General features: G+C 43.3%; 1 protein-coding gene across 3 annotated transcripts in view; it reads right to left on the reverse strand.

Annotated features, from left to right (window-relative positions):
- Window positions 1–27,948, reverse strand: part of schip1 (schwannomin interacting protein 1) — a 534,426-nt gene that overhangs the window by 92,905 nt on the left and 413,573 nt on the right. The window contains exons 1-2 of one of the 3 annotated variants that reach the window (XM_017691844.2): window positions 12,703–13,068; window positions 4,062–4,727 (exon numbers count right to left, since the gene is read on the reverse strand). In XM_017691844.2, coding sequence (XP_017547333.1) covers window positions 4,062–4,727; window positions 12,703–12,708 — 672 coding nt within the window. In that variant the 5' untranslated portion in view covers window positions 12,709–13,068. Of the gene's footprint in view, window positions 1–4,061; window positions 4,728–10,052; window positions 10,198–12,702; window positions 13,069–27,948 lie in introns of those variants that run through there. The other 2 variants (XM_017691843.2, XM_037530836.1) reach the window with 2 other exon arrangements.

Consider the following 27,948-nt stretch of genomic DNA (forward strand, 5'->3'; position numbering starts at 1 on the left):
TTAAGTGGCTGATAAAAATAATGAACAGTGCTTTAATGACTGATATGTCAGCATTTTCTTTTTTTATTAAGATTAACTGACCCTTAATAGTCCCACAACGAGACTAATCTGTGCAGTGAAACACCACATACACACTAGTGAAGACACACACTAAGGGGCAGTGAGCACACTTGCCCTATCCGCAGTGCCCAGGGAACAGTTGGGGGTTAGGTGCCTTGCTCAAGGCCGCTTCAGTCTCAGGGGATCGAGCCGGCGACCTTCGGGTCGCAAGGCTGGTTCCCTACCCTCCAGCCCACGACTGCCCCCACGTCAGATGTGTTCCATCAGCCAAGCCGTGCTTATTGCCCAAATTTTGTTTCCTTAGTTTAGCACTAAAGGTTAACGCTGCTAACAAACACTAGAAGTTAACAGACATACAAATCATTTTCCCCAAAACGTCTGTTAACCATCTGGGGTCTATGAACTTGCGCAAAAGTCAGATTCGACGTTTCTATATCTGTGTGTGTATCTTTGTGATGATCCAGCACAGAAATCCACCTCAAACGTTTCCTGAATCTGTAGAGTCGCCCTTTCCAGGCCGTCTTATCCCGAGATAGTACGTGACCCACAACCAGAGTTATGAGCCTGTGAAGAGGGCCTGAAATACATGTCATCTGCCTCTCACCGTGTGGAACTGGTGGATTCGTGTGTCCGTCTACATTTTATGTGAAACTGACCGATGGACACTCAGGAAATCACTGACCATCACGCAGGAAACCCTTCATTCTTCATTCAGTCCACATTGGAGGCACGTGTGAAATGGCGTGCAGAGAGTTTACAGCTGCTGAAGTTGCTGCAGCAGTTTTGGAAAGTAGTCATGAAGATAACATAGCAGAGCATTTTGAAGTGAAACATGAGTGTCATGTTACATGAAAGAGCCTTTAAAGGCGAATTTAAGAAAAAAAGCCCTCAGATCCAGGTCTTTACTAAAGGTTGCACAGACTTCTAGATGTGGTTTCGTTCACAGTATGATTGAGAGCTAAGAAAATAAATGAAGCTTGGGATGCACTGAGTAGCTGAAAGCTGCATGCAGCTTTTCCAGACAACAGGTGTTGTGCTGAACTGCTGAATTCCAGTTAAGAAAACTGCTATTCCATGCTGACAAGCCACACCTGATTATAAAGCATAAAATATTAAATAATCCCTTATAACAAGAATTCCAGCATTTTTGTAAACCTCTGCTTCAGCGGTTGAGATGTAAACAGCATCATTCAGAGTGGTTTGGTGTGAAATGGTTGATTGTAGAGACTCAGATGTCTTTACAGTGGTGGTGATGGGAGCCAGGGGTCACCATGACTACAGCACTAATATAGCCTTTTTATTTACTGTTCAGAACCACCAGTGATCCTACATGTGTCTTCTGAGTATATGGAATATTGATGATGGCAAAATAGTGGTTTTCAAGTTTTCAAATAAGTTTTGTAGACTATTTTGCCTTGTGTGCACGTCTCCGCTCCAACTTAAATGATTTAAAAATGTTTGAGGTCCAAACTTTCTCAAAACTATTGCAAAAATAGGTATCAGACAATGTTTTCATTTCCAGTTCTGGTAATAACTTTCTGTGAGGGAGCTTTTAGAGGTGGACGTCTGGTTCCTATCACCACCACTGTCAACAATTCTGACTCGGTAAGTTTCTCTAAAACGGACCATTTCACACCAAACCACTCTGTTTAGAACTATTCAGTTAAGCAGAAACTGCAAAAAACTGGGTGGAATTCCTTTTTATGAGATGCAGAATAGACGAAAACAGTCAGTCGCAGCACTCTGTAAGCACCGGCTCATTTACTTTATCCTAACTTCATTTGATAAGGTGATAAGGACAACATTGTGACACTGACATGCATCAATATCGTTCAGCCTGATTTAAATGACTGTGAAGCATAAAAGCCGTGACAGGTGGGCATCTGATTTCTCTGCAGCAGTGTGTGAGGGAGAGGCTGAGCAGAAACCTCTTCAGCACTGCAACAGCGCCCTCTACTGAGCCAGCTCTGATAGGAACCTCTGCTGAACCCACCATACACAGTAACAGGAAGTGGGCGTAATCACAGTTCTATTTCTGCTCCTGGGTCAGTTTGCAAGACCACGCGGACAGCTGTGAACAGGGCCCAGGACCCCTGCGGACAGAAAACGGGGTGTGATGTCACTGGCACTTGCACTGGCTGTCAATTGTTAACAGTTTGGAAACAACTGTCTCCTCTATAAATAGCTGGAAACACCAGCTGTTGAATTTCATAACCTCGCTCACTCTTTTTCTCACAGCTGGGCAGAAAGCTGCAAATAGCTGACGGTCTCATAACGTGCACTAATCGCTCAGCTTAAAGGATGTTTCTAATTTATAGGCTAATATTCAGATTTTCCACCAAGCACGACTGCGGGGTTATTTCATCATGCTTTAGGAATGATAAACGGAAACGTGACAGCGCATCGTTGTAACGTAAGCCTGCAAACACACACATGGACACATGATCCAGAGACCAGATGCATTAGAATAAGCCTCTCTGGATCAGATTTTGAGGATAGCACCACTCGGAATGCACAGGTGACCAGTCTTTCACACCATATGGCATGCTAGCTGAACGCATGACAACATTACACGTCTTTCCACCAATCGCCAGGCCACTTTTTTGACTACCACTTCGTCTCCAACGACCATCTGACTGAGACTAGTCTCGGCACCAAAGTCGAGTTCCAAACGGACATCTGCTTACTGGAATGCATTACTGTGGAATTAAATATAGTAGTTTGTGGTTGGCTGTGACGGCTCACTTGTTTGTGTCTAACTTTGTATGCCGAGAAATCCCATCCCTCAAAAAGCCCCTGTAGTAAGCAGTGCAAAAGTACTGGAGGGTCTTATTTGAGCACAACAGAAACGTCTAGTTAACACTTTTAGACTCCATGTAAATGCTGGTGGTTCCAGATTTTGCATTGCATTTGCATTGAAAAGTCAATAAAGTGGAATTCCAGCTTTTATTTTTGATTTCTGCATAACCAAGTTGTTTCAAGTGTCTTTACAGTGGTGGTGATAGGAACCAGGGGTCACAATGTCTACAACACAAATACAGACATTTCATTTATTATGCAAATCCTCAAAATGGGTGTACAACAGTGTCTCGGGCAGCGTATTCATAACCATTTCATGTGATAACTCCCTGTGAGAAGGATTTTAGAGAGATCTTCAGACGTCTGAATCTTATTACCGCCACCGTGAGCAATTCTGACTCGGTAGAACGGAGCTTTTTACATCCACTCTGAATGACCTCATTAACATATTAACCACTGAATTATGCAGATGTTTTAAAAAATCAGTAGAATTCACCTTTAATAACAGTGGACTTTTTGGAATTTGACCATGTTGTTTACAATGTACATCAGATTCATTTGAGGGACTAAGTCTGCAGCTTTGTTTAACCCCTTAATCTGCAAGCTTATTATCCAGCTATTAATCCTAGGACTGATTTTACAATATCGGCTGCACTTATATTAATGGTAAATACTGTGAAACTGATATGTATGTTTGAGCTGCATGAAATGGACAAATATGCCTTGCAGTATCCTGAAACACACTGATGTGACATGGCTAAAGCTTCCATTCAGATTCAATTTATTCATATTTGTGGATCATCTGAACATGTGGACGCATTCAGAGACCACAGAAACTCATCAGAAACATCTGAGGTTGGTCAGGAAGGTCAAAGGAGAGGCATATTTGCATTTCGCAGCCTTCTACGATAACAACAGACTAATCAGAGACGATATTTTGCACAGCTCTAATGTAAGTTATGCAATTTAAGGGGTTAAAGACACTTAATGTGTTCCAGCAGATTATTACCAAAGTCCAGAATTCAGATAATGTGAAAACAGTGGAAACCAAACCAACTTGAGATCCGAGAGAAGTTATATGACCTAAATGACCCGAGCTGTATCACAGTCTGATATAAATGAAGATCTGCAGGACATATTAGTGCACCCTCCTTTTTTGGGGCAGCCCAGAAAGCAGAGTAAAGAGCAGTGCAGTGACTCACGTTGGTGGAGTTGGTCCGGCCCAGGCCCTGGTTCTGGTTCTCCTGCTGCTCCCTGAACTGCAGGCCGGCCAGGTGCTTCTCCAGCGCCGCCCAGTCCATGGTGGGGAGCTGAGACTCCTCCACCACATTCTCCTCTCTGTAACCCCCGAGGCGGTAGCAGCCCCCAGGCCCCGTTCCGCCACCTCCGCCCGCGCCAGGGCTCCTGTGTCCAGGCTTGGCCAGGCCTTTGCCCCCGCCGGCGCTTGGAGACAAGAGGTGGTGAGTATTGGGCAGGATCAGGTTTCCATTCTGCTTGAGTTCCTCGGGCACGGCGGCCGCCCGGGTAGCCATGGTTTGGCCCGTCAGGGGCGGCGAAGGGCCCTTAACATCCTGGAGCTCCTCAGCCAGGCTGCGGCTGTTTTCCGCCTTCCGTAAGGCTCCGTCATCCTCAGTCGGCTGCCGGTTGTCGGCGAAATCGGCACCGTACTCGCTCTCCCAGTCCTCAATAACCCTCTTCTTGTACTGCTGGTAGTCCTCATCCTCTTCTTCATAGTCCTCCAGAGCGGCCAGCTCCAGGCTGGGCGAGGACTTGCATTCCGAGCATGGCGTCACCTTGTTGGAATTGGACTCGGAGCCGGAGCGGCTGGAGGCGTCGCTCCCCAGGTCCATGCCATCCTCCCGGTAATCCTGAGAGGAGAGAGAGAAAGAGAGAGACAGACAGAATAAGTTTCAGGAGTTTCTTTTCATAATGCATTACACCGCCTGAGAACAATACACTTAAAGCTATATATCTGGGCTATAAGTGTTGACAAGGGATCTCCACCAAAGTTTTCAAAGTTCCTGTGGTGGTGGTGGTGATAGGCACAAGACATCTGAGAAGCTTAATGGCTCTAAAAGCTTCTTCACAGAAAGTTATATGAAATATTTACAAACACACTGCCTGATGTCTAATAGTAAGGTCTCAGACATCATGGTGTAGAGGATCATGCAGGACATTTTAATTCAAAATAGCAGCCAAAAATGTACTTTTCAGATTTATCACTATTTCATATAAAGCTCAGAAGACGTGTAGATCCACTGCATTGGTTGTTTTGCATAGGAAACAGAATATTTGTGTTGTAGACATGTTGACCCCTGGTTCCCATCACCACCACTTTAATGAAATCTTGACTGATACATTTCTATACAATTAGGTGTTTCACATCAAACTACTCTGAAGGATTGTTTACATATCAATGATGTAAAATTTGAGAAATGGCTGGAATCGCAACAACAATATATTCAATACAAATAAACATTGAGTTTAATACAATACACTGTGATTTTGTGTGTTAACATGGTAGCTTAACCAATTCCACCATTTCACCTCTTAAACGTAGATCAGTATTTGTATTTACCATCTAATACTTAGTTTGGCTAATCAGTCTTTTATTAAATTAAACCTGCTGATGGACATCCGTGCAACAGATTGAGTGCATTGATGAGAAAAATAACTTTCAACATTCATAGAAACCTATCTGGACGTTCTGAGGTTGGTCAGGATGGTCAAAGCATACACTATATTTTGGGCTTGAATCACGTTTGCATGTTGTAGCCTTCGGCAAGAGCACTATTGCAAAGGCCAGTACTGCAATACGTAACAATATATTTCACAATGTTAATATAAATGTAAGCCTAAGTTTTTTTATATTTATTCATTTATCAAATATTTATATCCAGGAAAATGTCCAAAATCTGCAAATACTGGACACCAATCTGATACAAAGTGCTCAGAGAATTATGAGCCAAGACGAGAGCTGAATTACAGCCTGATTTAGCTAAATCGGGGGGGGGGGGGATTCCTGCACAGTTTGGCAATTTACCTGCTCAAGCACACCTGATTCAACTCCTCTGCTTATGACCAGCTTAATTAGATTCACTAGAGCAGGGAAATACCAAACTATGCTGGACTCTGACCCCCAGTTCTCCACCCTCTGGGCTAAATAAATAGAAACATAGGCAGCACTATGTAAGATTTTTGGATTTGGAGACCTCTCTGGTGGAAATGTGTAATTGCACATGCAAAAGACATGTGGAGGAACATTTTGTATTGTCAGTCCAGGGCCCCCACGAACAGATCATTCTGATGATTTTCTACTTTTGACTTCATATCTTTTCTGCATAATGTTGATTTTGAGATCATTTGAGACCTAAACACCTCTGACTTTCAGATTATTTCAGGCTTCACAGGTCGACTCTTTCCACTCAGTGCCCGCAAAAAACATACATAGTCATGCTTTAAGGGCAAATAGGTGTAACATCTTGTGTTGGAGGTAACCCAGCACAAAAGCAGAGTAAAGAGTAGACTTACTGTTGAAGTTGGTAGGAATAGCTTAACTGAAAGCCAGAAATTCACACTTATTATATAATTATTATAAAGTTACACTGTTTTCTCAAGCCCATTTACTGCTCACATGAAGATCTGTTGACAGTTAGCCTACGTCACACAGCACTGTACAACAGAATATTTGTGATGCACACAAAAAAGCCAGTTATATGTCATGGAGAGATAAGGAAAACAACCAAACATAAAAATCTGAGAGAGGAGGTGAACAGGGTGAGCTGGAGGGGTTGTGGGGGGTGGGGGGGGGCAGTTAGCTGGAGGAAACGGGGAGAAGCGCTGGAGGATTTTGGGAAATGTGCACACACATAGATTAGTGACTTCAGTGCTGCAGTTCCACACCAGAAACACAATCAGGCTTCCTGCCACAGGAGGCCTTTCCTTCCTGCATGCATTTTCTTGGCATGGTGACGGATGCTGTGTGACGCACCGCCCTCTGGGTCTCCGCTCGCTCTCTCTTTCCACCGTTTTGTGTCTGGCTGGATCAGCAAGCGCTGATTTCTCCACGGACAGACAGACAGCGTGCGCTTCTAGACTCCTAATGAATGACAAGCTGACTCAGATGTTCCTTCTGTAGTCCATAATACTCATTCTTGCTCAATTCTGCTTCAGTTCAGCCATTTCCACCTTTTAATTCAGAGCCAGGTTCGAAAAACTGCCAGACAGATTGATGAGCGAATGAATGATGAAGGGACTCACTCTGCTGAATTAACCAAACTGAAGACTGCCAATTTAATAAGGGATTCCACAGATTTTTCAAAATGTCTGCACAATTTAATCAGTAAATTGTAAATGAAGCCATGCAAAGTGGTTTGATGTGAACTGACTTGGATGTCTTTACAGTAGTACCAGTAGAACCCGAGGTTTGCGATGTCTACAACAGAAATACAGCCATTTCATATTTACAACCAGTGACTTCACAGCTTTTTCACATACCGTTGATGATGGTAAAATAGTGATAAATCTGAAAAAATATGCTTTTCTTGGGAAACTATTTTGCCACACAACAAAGTACATGTGCCCCTCCACCATGAATTGAGTTTAAAATGTGTTGGACCTTCAGAAATCAGGCCACATATTCATAACCGTTTCATGTAGTAACTTTCTGTGAGGAAGCTTTTAGAGGTGGATGTCTGGTTCTGGTCTGGCTCTGAATTTTGCATTTCACATCAAAGCACTCTAAATGACAGTGAGTGTGTTTACACATTTTTACACAAATGGCCTAACTGCATGTCTTTTGGACTGTGGGAGGAAACCGGAGAACCCGGAGGAAACACACGCAGACACGGGGAGAACATGCAAACGCCACACAGAGAGGACTCTGGTCGCCCGGCCGGGGAATCGAACCCAGGCCCTCCTTGCTGTAAGGCGACAGCGCTACCCAACCACGCCACCGTGCCGCTAAACAGCTCTTAGTTCTGAGTAAGGTCCAGAAATCTGATTAAGAAATCCAAAGAAGAGCCAGATTTCAGCTCAGTAATCAGATTTCTCAGCCCATGTGAACTCTTACTCTGATTTCTTTCGGATTTCTCGGTCTGAGCATGTGCAAAAACAGACGACGGTACTGGAAACAAGCGAGCAGAAACCAAATACATGCCTGACGAAATGAAGGATTTAAATACTCTTCATCTTCTAGACGATGTCCGTTCATATTTTCAGGTAAAGTGGTGAGGTGTTTTTTAAAAAAAAGCCGCAGCATGAAGTTTTGAGTTTTACGTTATGTTTACATCATGCACTTCTGTGAGTTTATTGGCTGGCTGCAAAGCAGAAATCTGATTACTGCCTGGCTCATGTAGACCTGGAGTTTCCCCATTATCTGATTACTCAAGTGCATGTAAACGTGTCGATCAGATTACTGACAAAATCTGATTTTCTGCAGTTATCGGATTATTAAGTGCATGTAAACACCACTGATCAATCGTAACAATTTACATTTTGAAACAGTGGTAGAATATCTCTATAACATTCTGCCTTGACCCAACCCAGCTGTTTACACAAAATGATGTGGCCTTTATTTAAGCAGGCACTGCTGGACTATTTTTGTGGCCTTTTCACTACCACCAGTTTATATTCAGCGATTATAATTGCAGTGTACTGACGTATAATTACATATACAAATAGCCCTTACATGTGAGTAGCCATTCAACAGAATGCACTGCAATATCTGTTATTGAGAAATAACCAGAGAGCTTTGCCATATTGCCGGCTTGCGGTATAACCACCCAGTCAGAGCAAACCTCCTCACAATGCATCTGAGCTTAAAGTCAGTGATTTCAAAGTCTAAACCGTGGCAAACTAACCTTGACTCGTGTTTGGTGTTTACAGCGTGTGATTGATTGCAAAGCTAATGAGAACGTAAAGTTTAGAGGCTTCAAGTTGGCTCATCGTCACTTCGAGGACGCCACTGCTTTTTATTACCAACAAATCAGCAGAGCTCAAACAACCTGCGGGAACTTACTGAGCAGCTGCAATGATACAGGCACCCGCCCACTTGGTGACTGGACAGTCATTCAACAACAGCAGCCCAGGGAGACCCCCGACCAAGCCTGTCTCTGAATAAAGACAGCATCTGACCCGAGGCAGGCCTAAACACTACATGCCCAAAAGTGTGTAGACACCTTCATCCTGTGTGAAATGAATGGTATTATTAGTGAGTCTGTGCTGCAGTAACAGCCTCTACTCCTCTGGGAAGGCTTTACATTAGATGTTGGAACATTGCTGTGAGGATCTGATTGAGCATTAGTGAGCTCCACTGCTCCACCGGCTGATGCAGCCGCTCCCATTACAGTAATCAGTGCTTTTCTATGGAGATATACAACACAACTGGACACCTGCCAACAATGGAACCGGATTAATCCCAACACCTATATTAGTATACACCACTGGAGAGTTTAAACACTGTGTCCACTCACTGTCCATTCTATTAGACACTACTGCCTTGTTGGTCAGAGACGACAGTTCATCTGCTGCTGCACAGTTTGTGTTGGTCATCCTCTAGTCGTTCATCAGCGGTCACAGGACGTTGCAGGTTGGATAATTGTGGTTCTCAGTCCAGCAGCGACACTGAGGTGTTTAAAAACTCCAGCAGCACTGCTGTGTCTGATCCACTCAGACCAGCACAACACACTAACACACCAAAACATGTCAGTGTCACTGCAGTGCTGAGAGTGACCCACCACCCAAATAGTACCTGCTCTGTGGGGGTCCTGACCACTGAAGAACAGTTTGCAGAGAAACAGACGGAACTACAACGTGCTCCTATGTGGTCAGTGGAGCTATGTGGTCAGTGGAGCTGTACAAAGTACAAAGAGGTGGTTTTAATGCTGTGGTTGATCAGTGTAACGACAAAGCAGGACTGTGGCCTTCAGTTACTACAATATGCATATTCAATGCTTCACAAAGGCCAATAAGGCAAAAGGTTCAAGCTAAATACAAGCAACGTAAACGACGTAACCTATATAACGTCACCAAGGCAACGTAACGTGCATAAGCTGGTCTGCGTACGCTCAGTCGCCGTAGGTTAAACGTCTAAAACCGAAAGTCAGCTTAAACTGGGGAAGAGAAAAGGGCGAACACAGTTTCATGTTATGCCGAGAAATCCACATTTTGGCAGAACTCTCCTCACATCTCACCGTAACGCTCATCGACTCCGCCGCAACGTTACAGCTCCTTCGCGTGACACTCCTTTCTCCATCATACAGCGCTGTAAATCAAAGAGCCGTGTCACCGCCGCTCTTCGCTGACCGCTGAGCGCTGACCGTTCCTCGGCGGTCACACGGGAGACTATGCTGGGTTTTTTCTGAGAGCTCCGTCTGAAGCGAGCCGCGGGAATCCTCTTTTTGAATCTGCGCATGCGCCGCGGCTTAAACTGGCACCGGATTGCTCGCGTGATTTAATATTTTTTTTCATGATTTAGTCCATCGCTCATAGTGTTTTTATTCTATTATCGACGAGTGCAATTATTTAAAGTGAAGGAAAATCCACAGGACGGGCAGGGGGTCGTGGCGGGACATGCTCGGGGTTTATTATCTCTTTACGGATTAACCGGCACAGTGGCACACAATTCATGCAAATGAACAGCTGCGCTCGCGCACCTCCTTTAAATCTGCCCCTCTTTATAGCTGATTCACTATTCGTTAGAGATATGATGCTCTGCTATAGCATATATATATATATATATATATATATATATATATATATATATATATATATATATATACACACACACACACACACACACACATATATATATACACACACACACACACACACCATATGGCATATACATACATATATGGCAATGGTTCTATATACAACCCTATGGAGCCCAGGTGATGACATCCTATATAAATAAAAATAACGCGTGGCCACACCTTATTAAGGCATGGGAACGAGATCCTAATGCATGGCCATGATTTAGTAAGGTGTGGGAATGAGATGATTAAGTCGCGGCCATGACTTAGTAAATCATGGGAACGAGATCGCAGCTTACCAAGTCGTGGCCATGGATTAGGATCTTGTTCCCACGCTTTACTAAGTCGTGGGCACGACTTAATCATCTCATTCCCGCGCCTTACTAAGTCATGGCCACACATTAGAATCTCGTTCCCACTCTTTACTAAGTCGTGGACATGACTTAATCATCTCATTCCCGTGCCTTGCTAAGTCATGGCCACGTGTTAGGATCTTCTACCCACGTGTTAATAAGGCATGGCCACACATTATTTTTATTTATTCAGGATGTCACCAGCGGAGCTCCGTAGAACCCTGTCCATGCTTGATATGAAATGAAAGTGTTCTTTGGATTGATGGAGAATGTGTTATATATATAGTACCTACGCAGCCCCACTGGAGACATCCTGTATACATAAAAATAATGCATGGCCACGCCTTATTAATGCAACGCCACGACTTAGTAAGGCACAGGAATGAGATGATTAAGTCATGGCCATGACTTAGTAAGGCGTGGGAACGAGATCGTGGCTTACTAAGTCACGGCCACGCATCAGGAGCTTGTTTCCATGCTTTACTAAGTCGTGGCCAGGACTTAATCATCTCATTCCCACGCCTTACTAAGTCGTGGCCACGCATTATTTTTATTTACACAGGATGTCAGCAGCGGGGCTCCCTAAGTACCAAAAGGGGTTCTTCTACTGTTATGATGTCAAGCCTGTAACGATAGAAGAACCCGTTTTAGCGCTATCTAGAACCCTTTTCAAAAAGGTTCTATACAGAACTATATAAAACACAACCTAGACAGCCCTTCAACAGTGGAAAGACCACTCTATCTCGTAAGGGGTCCTTTGAATGTTCATGGTTCTAGATAGAATCATGTTATTTACTGAAGAACCCTTGAGGAACCATCTTTTTTAAAGTGTGTTCACTCCCTCTGCCATTTCACCATGCAGAGAACCATTTAACCATGCAAACGGTTGAATGAGTGTTCATGGTTCTCTATAGCCTTCACTGAGGAACCTTTGAAGGGCTGTTTTTGTGAAGAGCGTAGAAGAAGCCTTTATTGGTGCTACACAGAACATTCTGCATCTGAAGAACGATTTCACCAAGCAAAGAGCACGCGAATGGTTCTGTATAGGACTCCTGGTTCTGAACAGAACTACTAAAGAACCACCTTTTTAACAGTGTAGAAGAACCCTGTTAGGTGCTGTAGAGAGAAGCATTTTCAAAAAGGGTTCTACACAGAACGCGTTGTCCACCAATCTGAGGAACCAAATGGTTCTTTAAATGCTCATGGTTCCATACAGTCTCAACTAAAGAACCCTTAAAGAGCCGTCTTGTTGAAGTGTGCACGCTGAGCCTCTCCCAAACGTCACCGTGCGCGCGCGTCAGCAGCAACGCGGCGCAGCCAATACAAATAAAAATAACAGTACAGTAAAGAAGAAAGAAAGAAAGAAGGGATGAATGAAAAGCAGCGCAGCGGGAACACAGAGCAGCCAGTGGGGGAAGTGAGAATCCTCCAGGAATCGCTCAGTCACTCACTCGCCGACTCGCTCATGATGTAATGTCCTAAAAAAGTGAACGTGAGAAGCTGATCTCCGCCCGGCAACAGAGGACGGAGGTGCGGCCGCACGCCGCCGCTCAGAGCCCAGCGCAGCGGCCAGGAGGACCGGCCGGACGGCGCCGCTCGATCCTGCCTGATAAAGTAAGGGCTGCGCGCGGGAGACCCCCAAATAAACTGCTGTCAGAAATAAACGCGCTGAACACCCAGAGAGAGAGAGAGAGAGAGAGAGAGAGAGAGAGAGAGAGAGAGAGAGAGAGACTTACTGTCATCTTTATCCGCGCTTCTCTCTCTCAAGACATGTTCCTGCCCGGAGCGCGAGAGCGGCGGTCAGAAAAACGGCGCAACTTCAGCTGATCAGGCTCGCGGGCACAGCGCTAGCCGCCGATGGGAGAGCGCGCCGGCGAGGAGCAGAGGGAGCGCGCGCTGTACTTCATGTCTCCGAGAGGAGGGAGGCAGCAGCCCCCGGGTCCACACACACACGCGCGCGCGCGCGCACACACTTACAAACACACACACACACACACATACACACGCGCGCGCGCGCGCACACACGCACCGAGCGAGAGTCGATTCTGCCTCACCAGCGCGGAGCAGAACGCAGAGAACAGAGAGCAGAGAACAGCCTCTGATTCACCCACAACTCTCTCTGCTTATCTCCCCTCCCTCTCCCGCTCTTTCTCCTCCCTCTCTCTCTCCCTCCTCCCTATTTCTCTCTCTCCCTCTCGTTCTCCTCCCTCTCTTCCTCCCGCTCTCTCTCTCTTTCTCTCTCAATCTCCTCCCTCTCATTCTCCTCCCCTCTTTCTCACTCTCTTTCCTCTCTCTCTTCCCTCTCCCCTCCCTCTCTCTCTCTTCTCCATCTCTGTCTCTCTCTCTTTCTTTTTCTCCTCCCTCTCTCTGACTCCTTCTCCTCTCTCTCTCTCTCTCTCTCTCTCTCTCTCTCTCTCTCTTTCTTTCTCTCTTCCCCCCGCTCTCTTTCTCTCTCTCTCTCTCTTTTTCTCCTCCCTCTATCTCTCGCCTCCCTCTCCTTCACTTCTCCTTCTCCCTCTCTTTCTCTTCCCCCCCTCTCTCTCTCCCCCTTCTCCTCCCCCTCTCTCTTTCTCTTCTCTCTCTTTCTCTCCCTCTCTCTTTTTTCCTTCCTCTCTCTCTTTCTCTCCTCCCTCTCTTTCTCCTCCCTCTCTCTTGCTCTACTCTATCTCCCCCTCCTTCTCCTCCCTCTCTCTCTCCCCCTTCTCTCTTTCTCTCCCTCTCTCTCTTTCTCTCCTCCCTCTCCCTCTCCTTCTTCTCCCTCTCTCTCTCCCCCTCTCTCCCTCTCTCTTTTTTCCTCCCTTCTCTCTCTCTCCCCCTTCTCTCTTTCTCTCCCTCTCTCTCTTTTTCTCCTCCCTCTATCTCTCTCCTCCCTCTCCTTCACTTCTCCCTCTCTTTCTCTTCCCTCTCCCTCCCCCTCCTTCTCTCTATCTCTCTCTCCCCCTCTCCTTCTCCTCCCTCTCTCTCTCTCTCTCTCTCTCTCTCTTTCTCCCTTCTCTCTCTTTCTCTCCCTCTCTCTCTTTTTTCCTTCCTCTCTCTCTTTCTCTCCTCCCTCTCCCTCTCCTTCTTCTCCCTCTCTCTCTCCCCCTCTCTCCCTCTCTCTTTTTTCCTCCCTTCTCTCTCTCTCCCCCTTCTCTCTTTCTCTCCCTCTCTCTTTTTCTCCTCCCTCTATCTCTCTCCTCCCTCTCCTTCACTTCTCCCTCTCTTTCTCTTCCCTCTCCCTCCCCCTCCTTCTCTCTATCTCTCTCCCCCCCTCTCCTTCTCCTCCCTCTCTCTCTCTCTCTTTCTCCCTTCTCTCTCTCTTTCTCTCTCCCTCTCTCTTTTTTCCTCCCTTCTCTCTCTCTCTCCTCTATCTCCCCCTCCTTCTCTCTCTCTCTCTCTCTCTCTCTCTCTCTCTCTCTCTCAGCAGATGATGTTAGTCTCTCTCTGTTGGCTGTCTCCGGACGTTCAGTCTGTTAAAGTCCACAGCGAGGTAAGGTGTGGAGACTTTCTGCCGTGAAGGGTCAGACGTCAGAAAGATCTAATAAGAAGCCTCTACATACTGAACTCGCTGCACGGTGAGCAGAGGAAAAGACTAAAAGACAGTGAGGGGACAAGCATTAAGGTGTTTAGGACAGTGATTCTCAGTGTCATCTGATGATATACGACACCTCATAACACATGAACTGATGCACCTCAAATGGTTCGTACATCCCACTTTTGAAGAAAAAGGGGAATTCCACCAATTAAAAAAGAAATCTGTATACATCAGTAGTTAAAACGTTTACAAAGTCATTCAGTGGTTTAATCTGAGATGCTCTGTTCTTGAGAAACTTGCTGACTTAGGTGTCTTTATAGTGGTGGTGATTGGAACCAGGGATCACCATGACTACAACACAGATATAGCCATTTTATTTACTATCCAGAACCACCGGTGAACCTACACAAGTCTTCTGATTTTTATTTGGATTGTCAATGTTGGAAAAATAGTGATAAACCAGAAAACATAATGTATTTGGGGACTACAGGGTCCTGAGTGTTCGCCTCCACCATGAATATATAAAAAAAAGTCTTAAGCCAAAATCTTATCTCAAAACTATCCGCTTCATGTTACCATGTTCTGTGAGGAAGCTTTTAGAGGTGGACATCTGGTTCCTATCACCACCATTGTGAACAATTCTGACTCGGTACAGTTCTGTAGAATGTGGCATTTCACACTAATCCACTCTGAATGACTTTGTTTTCTCTCTTCTATAAAATGACCATTTCAGAGATTCTGCCCTCTTTGGTCAGTTTGCTCTTCACCTCATGCCTACAGCAGCACCCAGTGACCACTGCTTCAAGCGTTCAGCAACAGCGGCTATTTCGGGCACATGCTCTGCAGGGAACAGCTGGTAACATTTCAATCATTTAAATCCAGCATGAACGCACTGACGAGAGCACAAGGCCAGGCAGCAGGTCACGTGTAAACTCTATACATGTCCACAGTCCTTGTTTTTGAATAAAATATCCATATTTTTAGAATAACATGTAAACAAATCTGCAAAAACAAATGGTTACCCTCGGCACTTCAGAGGCCCTGTGTGGAGATGCTCTCCGTGGTCCTGAGAGGCACCAAATATCCGGGACTTCAGAGAACCGCAGGCTGAGGCTCGGGTAAGCCCAGGCTTTAGAAAGCTGCAGTCCTCAGACGCCAAGCGGCGATTACTCCAGGGCAAAGCCCCTCACGGAGAATAGCCTAAAGGTACAGAGCTGGGGCAGGGCCTGTCTGCGGCTGATTGAGCCATATGAGAATACAAAGTCTCGTAAAATAGAGACATCTATGCTCCCTGCTTTTCTTCCAAGAAGTGCTCTTCCCTCCACGGGTGCTGGAGGGGGTTTTAAAGGGCTGTTTTTCAAGAAATTCTGAATAATTAAACGAGCCCCTCTCACAAAAAAAACACATATTACGCATTCTACCCTTTTTTGTTGGATTATTGGTTACTTTTTTCTATTTTATTATGTGCTTATATGATTCTATGACACATATGTTGTTTTTTGTAGCACAGGCCCAGTGATTAAGATCATTCAGAGTGGTTTGGTGTGAAATGCTCTGCTCTGTAGAGTCAGAACTGTTCACAGTGGTGCTGATAGGAACCAGACATCCACCTCTGATGTGTAAGACATTGCTTTATGATAGATTTGAGAACAATTTGACCTAAAACATTTATAATTTGCATCCATTCATGGTGGAGAGATACATGCAGGACGTTTTAAGGCAAAAGAGACCTACAAGAAACCAGACTTGAGATGTACCGTTATTAAACCATCGTCAACATTACATATCATTATAGACATTTGAATACATGAGTATATGAATATGTAGGTCCCCTGGAGCTCCCCTTTATGGTGAAGTTGCTGATATTGTACTCAGCATACACAGCTGGATGCAAATGTTTGTGCGCCTTTAGGCAAACAATATGTTCTTGTGATTTTATAAGACAAAATAAGTGAACAGATCCTCTACAGAGAATTATTACTGCAATTACTGTTTATTTACTGAATGAAAAAGTGTATATATTAAACACACACACACACACACACACACACACACACACACTCACTGGCCACTTTACGTACACCTTGCTAGTAAAAGGTTGGACCCCCTTTTGCCTTCAGAACTGCCTCAATTCTTCATGGCACACTTTCAACAAGGTGTTGGAAACGTTCCTCAGAGATTCTGGTTGGTTATTTGAGTTCCTGTTGCCTTTCTATCATCTTGAACCAGTCTGCCCATTCTCCTCTGACCTCTCACATCAACAAGGCATGTTCGTCCACACAACTGACCGCTCACTGGATGTTTCCTCTTTTTCGGACCGTTCTCTGTAAACCCTAGAGATGGTTGTGTGTGAAAATCCCAGTAGATCAGCAGTTTCTGAAATACTCAGACCAGCCCGTCTGGCACCAACAACCACGCCACGTTCAAAGTCCCTTAAATCCCCTTTCTTCCCCGTTCTGATGCTCGGCCTGCATTTCAGCAAGTTGTCTTGACCACCTCTACATGCCTAAATGCATTGAGTTGCGGCCGTGTGATTGGCTGATTAGCTATTTGTGTTAACAAGCAACTGAACACTGTACCTAATAAAGTGTTTTTACATGTTTTTCATTTAACAGTGACAGTATATATATATATATTCCAATTATGTTACTACTCTACTAGAACATGTAATTTGACCCTGTGTGTTCAAACTTTGGCATATGACTGTGTAACGCAGCATCAGGCAGTGTATAAATAACAATTTCACATGATCACCAACACTGAACACCTGTGACTCAGTAACACTTTCTCATTAAACCACTCTGAATGACTTTGTTTACTTCATTAATTATGCAGGAATGCGTATCCCAATTTAAAAAGTAAGTCATTAATGTCATTAAGTCACAATAATTCATTTGGAGGTAAAAACATCTGAAAAACAGGGAAAGAAGCCCATTCCAGTAAATGAGCTCAGGGACTTAATGCTCCTGCCATTTTTGGGGTCCAGTCGCGTTTATTCTCACCACCTCTAGGCAATTAGCTTGTCGACGGGAGGCTAATACAATAGCAACTTTCTGCTATCACCCCCTACATCCTCCGAGCTACTGTGACATCCTTGTACTCAGTTGTGGTCATAAAGGCCAGAGCGATTGCCTGATTGATTTGATGAGATGGCCTATAAAGTTGAAGCCAAATAAAAAGCGCTTGTATGTTGAAATTAAGTGCCTCCAGTCACACCGCGAGGCGTCAAAGGGCCGGCGCTGATGACTTCACTGCATGCGAAAGAAGCAGTGAACGATTTTTGTTGCCGGCAAGAGGTTGCGGAAAGTGCGACGTCTCACACTGGGCCGCTTTAAACTCGACTGATCGAATGACTTCTTTCTTTCTTTCTTTCCTTCAATCTCCTTTTTTATCTTCTTCTGATGCCTGGGGTGGCCTGGAGAGGACGGAAAGATACTAAATGCCAATCAGTAAGGTTCACCTGTCTCGGTAGAGCTGGAGGGGGGGCTCCAATCAGGCCACATGCACCTGTCCTGACTCCACTGCCAATCATCTCCCCACTCAACTGAAGAAGCTATCAGTCTAGAATCACTATAGGCCTATTACTGACACAGAGAGGGAGAGAGAGATGATAAAAGAAAAAAAAAGCAGGAAACATCTTCCTCGGCTTATCCGCATCAGCGACGTTGGGGCTTGGGGGGCTTGGGGGGGCAGCTTTTCTGACAGTAAAAGAGAAATTGAAACTGTCTCTCTTGTTGAGCGCTCACTGGCCTCGAAAGAGAAAGTGCCCACCACGACCTTGGAGGCTTCAAACTTGAGAAAACAGCCTGGAAGATGGTGAGGAAGAAGACGAGGAGGAGGAGGTCCGTGTAAAAACAAAGACTGGCTAGGACAGGCCAAGACCAGGAAATGATTCGTTACCGTAGAAGATCTCAAGCTTCCTCACGATTGATTTAGTTTAGTACAAAAAATATCCAGAATCAACAAATGTGACCGCACAGAGGTGGAACACGGACCATGGAAACAATCCACCGTGCATTTTTAGACTTATACACTTGAAAATAGCGCAAAAATGAGTACCTGTTTTATTGAATATTATCATAAAATATGAACCCATGAGAGGTTCTTAAATGGAAAACTGATTTTGAAGGTTTAAAGTAGTCTGTCAACACTGTGAAAGTTTCAAACCTAGTTTTCAAGTCCATAGAGTCAAAATAAGGCTTTTTGAATTGTTCACACACACTCAGTAATCTGGTCATTATTGAATTTCAGCAGTCTGATTATTCAAATGGTCAGGATTTTTAGATCAGAGTAAGGTCTAGAAATCTAATTAAGAAATCTGACAAAGAGAGCTGAACTTTAGCCTAGTAATTAAGCAGTTAGAGCCTAACTTTAGCCTCCCACTCCTCCATGTGCTTGTGTTTCAGTCTTCCATGTGCTTCTGTTTACATGTCCATGTGCTTCTTTGTTTGGTTTCCTCCTGGTTCTGCCCCCTTGTTTCTTGACTCCGCCCTTGATGGTTCCCACCTGTTTTCCACCTGTGTCTTTATCCCTGTTGTATTTAAGCCCTGTGTTTTCCTTAGTCTAGTGCTGGTCTTTGTTGGATGTACTGTTTGATTTGTTTGACGTGTATGTATTGTTTGATCCTGTGGTGTTTTGTTTATTCCAGCCTCCGTTGTGTGTTTCTACTCTGTGTTCATTTTGCGCTATGTCTGTCCCTCCTGTTCTCCGTATTGGCTCACTGACCCTGGACTGTCTCGACCCTGATTATGGATTTGCCCTCAGTAAAGCTCACTTTTCTCAGCATGTGCATCCGCCTCATCACTCCACACTGTTACACGTTCACATTTCCTCGTCTGTGCATGTGCGAAAACAGACGGCGGTACCGGAAATAAGTGAGCAGCATTTCTATGAGACACAGCAAAACTCTTTTGGAGCTGAAACCAACTACAAGTTTGATGAAACAAATGATTTAAATTTTATTCATCTTCTAGAAAATATGTTAGTAGTGGTGGTTTTTTTTTTAAGTTTCTGTCACGTCTTCATTTGTGAGGTTATTGGCTAAATCAGGCTGGTGAATACCTCACTCATCTCTTCCCCCCCCCCATTCTGAACTGGTTTAACCTCACACTCAATAACTGCGCCTTACCTACACTGTACTGCTGCTGTTAGAACAATACTGTTTACATCTATTACCTCCACAAAACAATATTGTTTACTGTTTACATCTATTATTTGCACAGAACACTACTGTTTACTGTTTACATCTGTTGAACAGCTTTGCTGTATTTGCACATACGCACATGTAACTTTAATTTTATTTCAACTTTGCACACACTGTACATTTTTACTCTTACTTTTTATTACTGTTTTTAGAGTTATTCTTATATTTTATTTCTTTATTCTCTTAAAATTATATTTAGTGAATGGAGGAACAGCAAAGTAAGAATTTCATTGCACAGTGTAACTGCCTGCTCTGCTGTGCATATGACAATAAAACCCTTGAATCTTGAATAAATGTAAAGCAGAAATCTGATCACTGTCTGACTAATGTGTCACACATTCAGCGAAGGAGCTGGACCTCATCTCCCAGAGTGCTAGGGGAGACCACGTGATCCATCACGTGCTAGGGGACTCCATCTTAGAAAACTCCAACCCCCAGGATTCTCAGACTGATCACGTGATTTCCCCACGCACCTATCAGCGCTCGCAGTCGCCTGATTATTGAACTCCTTACACCTGATGTTCATCCTCTACTGATATTTAAGCAGGGAATCAGGTTGAGAACTTTGTGAGGTATTGTTTAGACAACCACTGAGCGTTCTCTGATTCTACAGTTTGGTGTATTTCGTGTATCGACCGTTGGATGAGTTTGCCCGTGTATGATTTGTGTTTTGCCCCTTTGGTACTGTTGCCCTTTTTTGGATTGCTTCTTGTTTTGGATTATTGGACTGGACTTGTGACTCACTCACTGTGAGCTGTTTTACCCTTTGGACTGTGAGGACCATTAAAATCACCTCATCTTATCTGCGAGCGTCTGCGTATGAAACTGCGTTGATCAGAATACTGACAAAATCTGATTTTCTGCAGTTATTGGATTATTAAGAGCATGTAAATGCACTAGTTAGTTTTATGATGTCACACAGTCCAACACATTTGTATGTAGATCTACTTAACCTGCAGTAGTTTAGCCCGGCCCACTGACACTGAAGTGAGAAGGACTGTTTCAGTCAGGACTGCTTTTTTAATGAGGCACAGCCAATCAGAATAACGCCTATTTAAGCAATAGAACACAAGAGGGAGTGCATTATTACAAAATAACATCATGGCTGTGATTTGGCCGTGATGCTATACATGATAACACACTCCTCGAGTGTCTATTGCTTTTATACAACAGTTAAATAAATAAAGTAAGAAATTAATAAAGTGGGCCATGAACGCGGCGTTTAATGTGTTTTAATGGTCAGTTCCTTCCTCTAAATTACAGTTCCTTAACAAGCAGCTCGTTGCTACATCAGAGTAACAAGCTCCGCCCACTTGCTGCACACCGACTGACTCTCGCTCTCCAGCTCCACACAGACCGACTGACAGTTTGGGAATTTAGTGTCCTCTCATCTTCAGAGTCTGAAGATGTCGGTCAGATGTGATCTTAAAAGTGTCCTTAAAAGTTTCTACGCAAAGTAAGAAGTAAAAACGTTCAAATAACCTGAGCATCTCCTACAGCTGTCAAACTCGTTGCTTAGCAACAGCGTCTCAGCGGAGTGATACAGTGCTTTTGAAAAACCTGTGATGTTATGGCGAAATAACAGCACAGTTAGGACCTTCTCAACCAATCAGCTTGCGTGGCCGAAACTGTTGTATAATTACATATGTCATTCTTATAAGCAGTAACAAACAGCCTGGTTGATTCTAAAGGATAAAGACAGGTTGGAAAATGGTCATAGTTATGACATCATAAATGGACCTCAGGGGGAATTAAACTGAAATGAAAAATGTAGGATATGGGCCCTTTAAGCACAACACAAACCAGATACTGGTAAAAGCACAAAAAGTGACTAAATGCATTACAATAACATAATATTAATAACATTTTTTTTAAACTTTATTGCCATTAACACACCTTGACTGGCTATTAACATATAACAAATTCACCTTGAGATTGGGGCATCATTTAACATACATTTTGCAGGGACAGTACCTGAGCACATACATATATCCACACATTCTATAACTCCAGACACATATTCACATATACTCAGAGGGATGGAAGGGAAGGGGGGGATGGATGGATGGATGGATGGATGGATGGATGGATAGATAGATAGATAGATAGATAGATAGATAGATAGATAGATAGATAGATAGATAGATAGATAGATAGATAGATAGATAGATAGATAGATTTTTGTTGTAGCTGGGCTGCCATGTATTCCATCATATAGACATGTGTGACTTTTTGTGACCACTGTACAATTGTTGGGGGATTAGGCATCTTCCAATTAACCGTAATCAATTTTCTTGCAATCATCAACAGAACATGCAGTATGTAGCACTGGTCACCGGTAAACATGTGTTCAGGTATAATATTAATAACATTTGAACTAAACAATTTTTCCTTCAAGGAAGTGGTTTAACAGTTGTCTGTGGTTGCCAGGCAACATCATAATTAAAGAGTGTGCCTTGAATAACACGGTGGTTTTTATAACTTGGTATTAATACATAATTCAACTGATGTGTGAGGTCACATGCTCATCTTATGAATATTTTACATCAGCCAATCAGATTTTATAATCAGAGCTACCTTTTTCATAAACAGTGGATATGCAGGGCCATAAATCTTCATTATGATTTGATTTGGTTCAGTTATTTTGGTACAAATCTATATATATATATATATATATATATATATATATATATATATATATGCTAAATGGAATATAGAAAAAAAAATAAAATAAACTGAACATTTTACTGTGGTGCAAAAATCAGTGTATGCTAATGTATTATTAATAATTCATATATAATTCATTGGGATCAATTCTATCCTAATAAAATGCAGCTCAGTTGCCACTTACTGGTCATTACAGGTCAACACATGTCATGAAACACATGTGCTTGTGTAATAAAGGGAAGTATATGATGTCATATTTCTGCCATTTAGTCTTAAGTGTAATTACAGGGGGAATCCTGTAGTCTTTATCACAGACACGGCTAGACTTTGGAGGATAAAAAAGTTGTTAAGTCTTAACCGCAGCCGTCTTGTCTCATTAGAGAGCGAATAGTCACTCAACATCAGGATCAAAGCCTCGTATACTGGCCTGATTAGATCAAACCGAAAGCCAGCAGTGATTAGCGGAGAGGCTGAAGATGTTAATCAGCCAGGTTGGCCAGGCTGGGCACAGTGGGAACGCAGAGGGAAGTCTGTCCAGCCTCAAGCACCATGTACCCTTACCCTCCCCACCCCCAGGCCTCTTAATCCACCTAGGCCAGTGGGAATAGAGGTCAGGCTATGGGTCAAAGCCCAAAGAAAATAAATGTCTTGTTCGGGCCTTTGAGAGTGAATGAGTGAGCGAGAGAGAGAGAGAGAGAGAGAGAGAGAGAGAGAGGTCCTTAATGGCTTAGTGGAATTTTTGTTTCCAGTTAACATCAAAGAGCTCAAGCAGTTGACTGCGTAGACTCCAGATAAACATCTAAATTAGTGTGGCTTTGTGTAACATGGGGTTTGCTGTTGTGAACATTTACTGGTCAAGCATTTCCTTTTTGCTTATCGCACATGATACATGCAGTGCAGAATAAGCGGACACTTTGTTAGGACTCTAGTGGGTCTTTTGTGTGTTGGTCCACTCTTAACCTGGCAGGGACATCTGACCAGTGTAAAAATCCCATTGTGCAGTTGCAGATGGGCTATAGACTGTAATTGTACACCTGCACAGTGGGCCTAAAAGGTAGTTTTTTTTCAATAAAGTCGCCAGTTAGTTAGAAGAAGTACAAGGTTAAGCGTTTCTAATAAAGTGGTCTGTGAGTGGAAGTAGAAGGTAGGTGTTTCTAATAAAGAGGCCAAGTAATGGAAGTACAAGGTAGGTGTTTCTAATAAAGTGGCCAGTGAGCAGAAATATAAGGTATGTATTTCTAATAAAGTGGCCAGTTATTGGAACCACAAGGTAGGTGTTTCTAATAAAGTGGCCAGGTAATGGAAGTACAAGGTAGGTGTTTCTAATAAAGTGGCCAGTTATTGGAACCACAAGGTAGGTGTTTCTAATAAAGTGGCCAGGTAATGGAAGTACAAGGTAGGTGTTTCTAATAAAGTGGCCAGTTATTGGAACCACAAGGTAGGTGTTTCTAATAAAGTGGCCAGTGAGTGGAAGTACAAAGTAGGTGTTTCTAATAAAGTGGCCAATTATTGGAACCACAAGGTAGGTGTTTCTAATAAAATGGCCAGTGAGTGGAAGTGCAAGGCAGGTTTGTCTAATAGTGGACGTCTGTATGAGTGTAAGTCTGGCATTGCTGCAGTGACGTGAAACAGTGTCAGTAGGAACAGTGGAGGTGGCATGTTGTGTTGTGCAGACCCAGACTCAGGTCCTCACTCTGATATTCCTCCTGCTGTCAGTGCTGCTGAGATAGTGGACCGAATTGTTGGCTGTTAGCAGAATTTACAGCGGTGACAAAATTGGATCACGTCCACAGAGCGGCGGCGTGCGGGACGCACCTGCTGTTCTATCCGTTGCCTGAGAGAAGGGCTAAACGAGCACATTGCACACTCTGCACTTTTGATTTAACGTGAATGTGGAGAAGGCAAAGAGGTGTAGGGGCTCAGTTAAGGTGAGGGTTTGGCATTAAATAAAATGTATGCTGTTTCCTCCTCCTCACTCCAAATGTAATTAATAAGCCACAACATGTTTGGTGTTGGACATTTACTTCTTTAATTTTACACTGGAGCTATGACGCTAATGCAGCTAACAAGTAATAGATGCTTATGCTGTATTTATGACAGATGAAGTGGCAATCATTGGGGTCCAAGCGCTACTCACCTTATGACATGTTTTACTTTCAGCAGAATACAAATCATAGGTTTTGTTTTTGAAATGGCTTTCACATTGACCTTGACACAGAAAACAATAGGTTTTTGAGCCCTTAAAATCCAACATGCTAAGGCTCATTATTAAGCAAATACAGGGATTTCAATGCAAATGCGTTGATCTATTTTTAGGGTATAGGATTGTGTAATAAATCTTTGGGCCCTTGACAATGCAAGGGGTAAATAAATAAGTCAAAATACCTGAAAAGAATGAATGTTATATTGGTGTAGTTGTTGAACTAATTGAAGCGCTTAGCTAAAAACTATTAGCTAATAATAATGATGATAGTAATGATAATGATATTTATTATTATTAGTAGTAGTAGTTGTAGTAGTCACAGTGATAATTGTGGTTTGTGGTGACAGAAGAATTGTTATTAAACTTGGATTAAAATGGGCTTAAATTATATACTTTACACATTATGTATATGTAAGATGTATATATTATATAGGTAAAATTCATACAAATGGGATATGGGACATCTTTTTTCCTGCATTTCAACCTGACCCCCTTGGAGAACACTTAGCTAGTGGCCCCCAAGTAACATGAGTTTGAGACCCCTGCTTTAGGACAAATATACAGTCTAAATGTACAGTTATAGGCAAAAGTTTGGGCACCCCTGAGCATATTACAAGAAAATAACACACTTCTTCATATTTTATTGCCATGTTTACATGTCATTTGACCATTTGTGATCAAACATTTGCATATGACTTCATTTAGAGATATTACAAGTCATATATGCATTATATATATATATATATATATATATATATATATATATATATAGGGCAGCGTGGTTAGGTCCTCTCTGTGTGGAGTTTGCATGTTCTCCCCGTGTCTGCGTGGGTTTCCTCCGGGTTCTCCGGTTTCCTCCCACAGTCCAAAGACAAGCAGTCAGGCCAATTGGACATGCTAAATTGCCCCTAGGTGTGAATGTGTGAGTGACTGTCTGTGTCTGTCTGTCTGCCCTGCGATGGACTGGCGGACCTGTCCAGGGTGTATCCTGCCTTCCGCCCGAAGACTGCTGGGATAGGCTCCAGCACCCCCCGGCGACCCTGATGGAGAAGCGGCTTAGATGATGGATGGATGGATGGATATATATATATATAGGGCAGCGTGGTTAGGTCCTCTCTGTGTGGAGTTTGCATGTTCTCCCCGTGTCTGCGTGGGTTTCCCCCGGATTCTCCTGTTTCCTCCCACAGTCCAAAGACATGCAGTCAGGCCAATTGGACATGCTACATTACCCCTAGGTGTGAGTGTGTGAGTGACTGTCTGTGTCTGTCTGTCTGTCTGTCTGCCCTGCGATGGACTGGCGACCTGTCCAGGGTGTATCCTGCCTTCCGCCCAATGACTGCTGGGATAGGCTCCAGCACCCCCCCTGCGACCCTGACGGAGAAGTGGCTAAGAAAATGCATGGATGGATGGATGGATATATATATATATATAAGGCATATATTTGGCCCCTAGAGATCCCACATAAAAAATATATTTGGCCCCTAGAGATCCCACATAAAAAATATATTTGGCCCCTAGGGGTCCCACATAAAAAAATTACAAGAACGGTCACTGTGCTGATTTATAGCTTTAAGGAAGACCAGCTCCAAGGAACAAGCTGGAGAAGGTGGTGATGAAGGTGCGTCACTGTGTTTTAAGTGACATCACCGTGAGAGGGCAAAAATGGCCCAGAGGGTCTCAGGAAGGTGCCGGAACACTGTCCAGACCAATTATTCCTCAGCCCTGAGCTGCCAGACGACTTTCACACAGTTCCACACAATCCTACTCACTCGTGTTCTACCTGCAGAGCTGAAGGACAGAGAGGGACCGTGAGAGCAAGGAAAGATAAAGAGATAAATAGATGCAAATTGTTGATATTTGTACCACGATATGCCTGCTGGACAAATGTGGGGGTGGACTGCTTCAGGCAATTCATGCTGGATATGTTCATGTTCTGCACTTAATAGTTTACCTATAATGAAATCCTGTCTAGAAAGATGAATTACTGTCCATCAGTAATTGAGGACACTGATGGACAGTAATGAAAAACATGTTATTCATACTGTATTTAAAGCTATATCTTGGAAAACTCCTCACTTTTTTTTGAAAGATTTTGATGGAGTATGTAAGCTTTCTGTCCATGCAGTCCATATTTGCAAACTAAGCAGCAAAGCAGCCTGTTTTGATGGCATAAAAACTGAATTTGCAAATAGCTGCCCATTCATAAGCCTGCAGCTGTTTAGTAGTTGTGGAAAATTGTCATGCAAAAATAAATGATGTGCCTGTTTTTGGTACATAAATAAGAGACATATAAAAACTGGACTTAAATACAATATACAAATACATAAAAATACAAAAAAAACAAGAAATATTTAGGATATGGGCCCTTTAATACATTTTATTTCAAACTTCTATTTTAACACCACTACATTTCACAATAAATGTCTTATTATTTATTCCACTTCCTTCTGTAAGATGTAAGTGCAGCAGATTTTCCATAATAATAAATCATAGCCCACACCTAAACACAGTCTGACCATCTAAACCTGGGGGCACCCTGGTGGCCGTGAGGTCCTAGGCAACTGCTTATGTCATTTATTAGGTAGAGCTGGTACTGCTTTCAGAATTACAGAAACTGCTGTAACGTTGTTGTGGCGTATTTACCACTCTTTCACCACTTGATGATCACCTAGTTAAGATAAGGAATAAAATTTCACAAAAAGTTAAACTGAAGATACAAAAAGAGAAATGTTGGATTTTTAGAATTTCTCACAATACTTCTACAGTTGACACTTAAGTGCATTTAAAAGCAAGCACTTATGCACTTTTAAGTCAAGTAGAAACATAATTTCTTCTCAAACACGTACACTTGACTGTAGTAAATTGACTGTATGTGCTTTTCCACCATTGCTCTCAAAACTCGGCTTAAAACAGTTCCTATAAGGGCCTCAACAAACTGTATTTGGAGTTGCTGTGTGGGTCTGTGAGGTGTGGAAAGATGCAGCATCTGTCTAGTAATTTGCCGAACACGGGCCTCCTCGCCCATTCAGTACCTTAAACGGGTGAAAAGGTATAAAACTGTTTGCAGTACAAAGAGCCATAAAGAACTGAGGCAATAAATACCAAGTATCAAGGACTTTTTAAGTTACTGCTAAGCCAGGATCTCCTTTAGCCGTCCTGCTGGAACAGCAGTTCTAGAACAACTCAATATTTAAATCAAAAGTTCTCCAAAAAAGTGTCCGTCCCACAAATGTTGTTGATCAGCAAATACATGAAGACTTCTCCATGAATGTGAATACAAGTTACTTCATACTTTAGCCCATGTTTGCAGATAACATTGTGCCCCACAGTGTAATAAACCATACAAGCATGTGTACTTGACGTGGTTTGGGGCTAACGCTAACTGAGTATTGATG

The sequence above is a fragment of the Pygocentrus nattereri genome, chromosome 19, assembly GCF_015220715.1.
Source record: "Pygocentrus nattereri isolate fPygNat1 chromosome 19, fPygNat1.pri, whole genome shotgun sequence".
Lineage (NCBI taxonomy): Eukaryota > Metazoa > Chordata > Actinopteri > Characiformes > Serrasalmidae > Pygocentrus > Pygocentrus nattereri.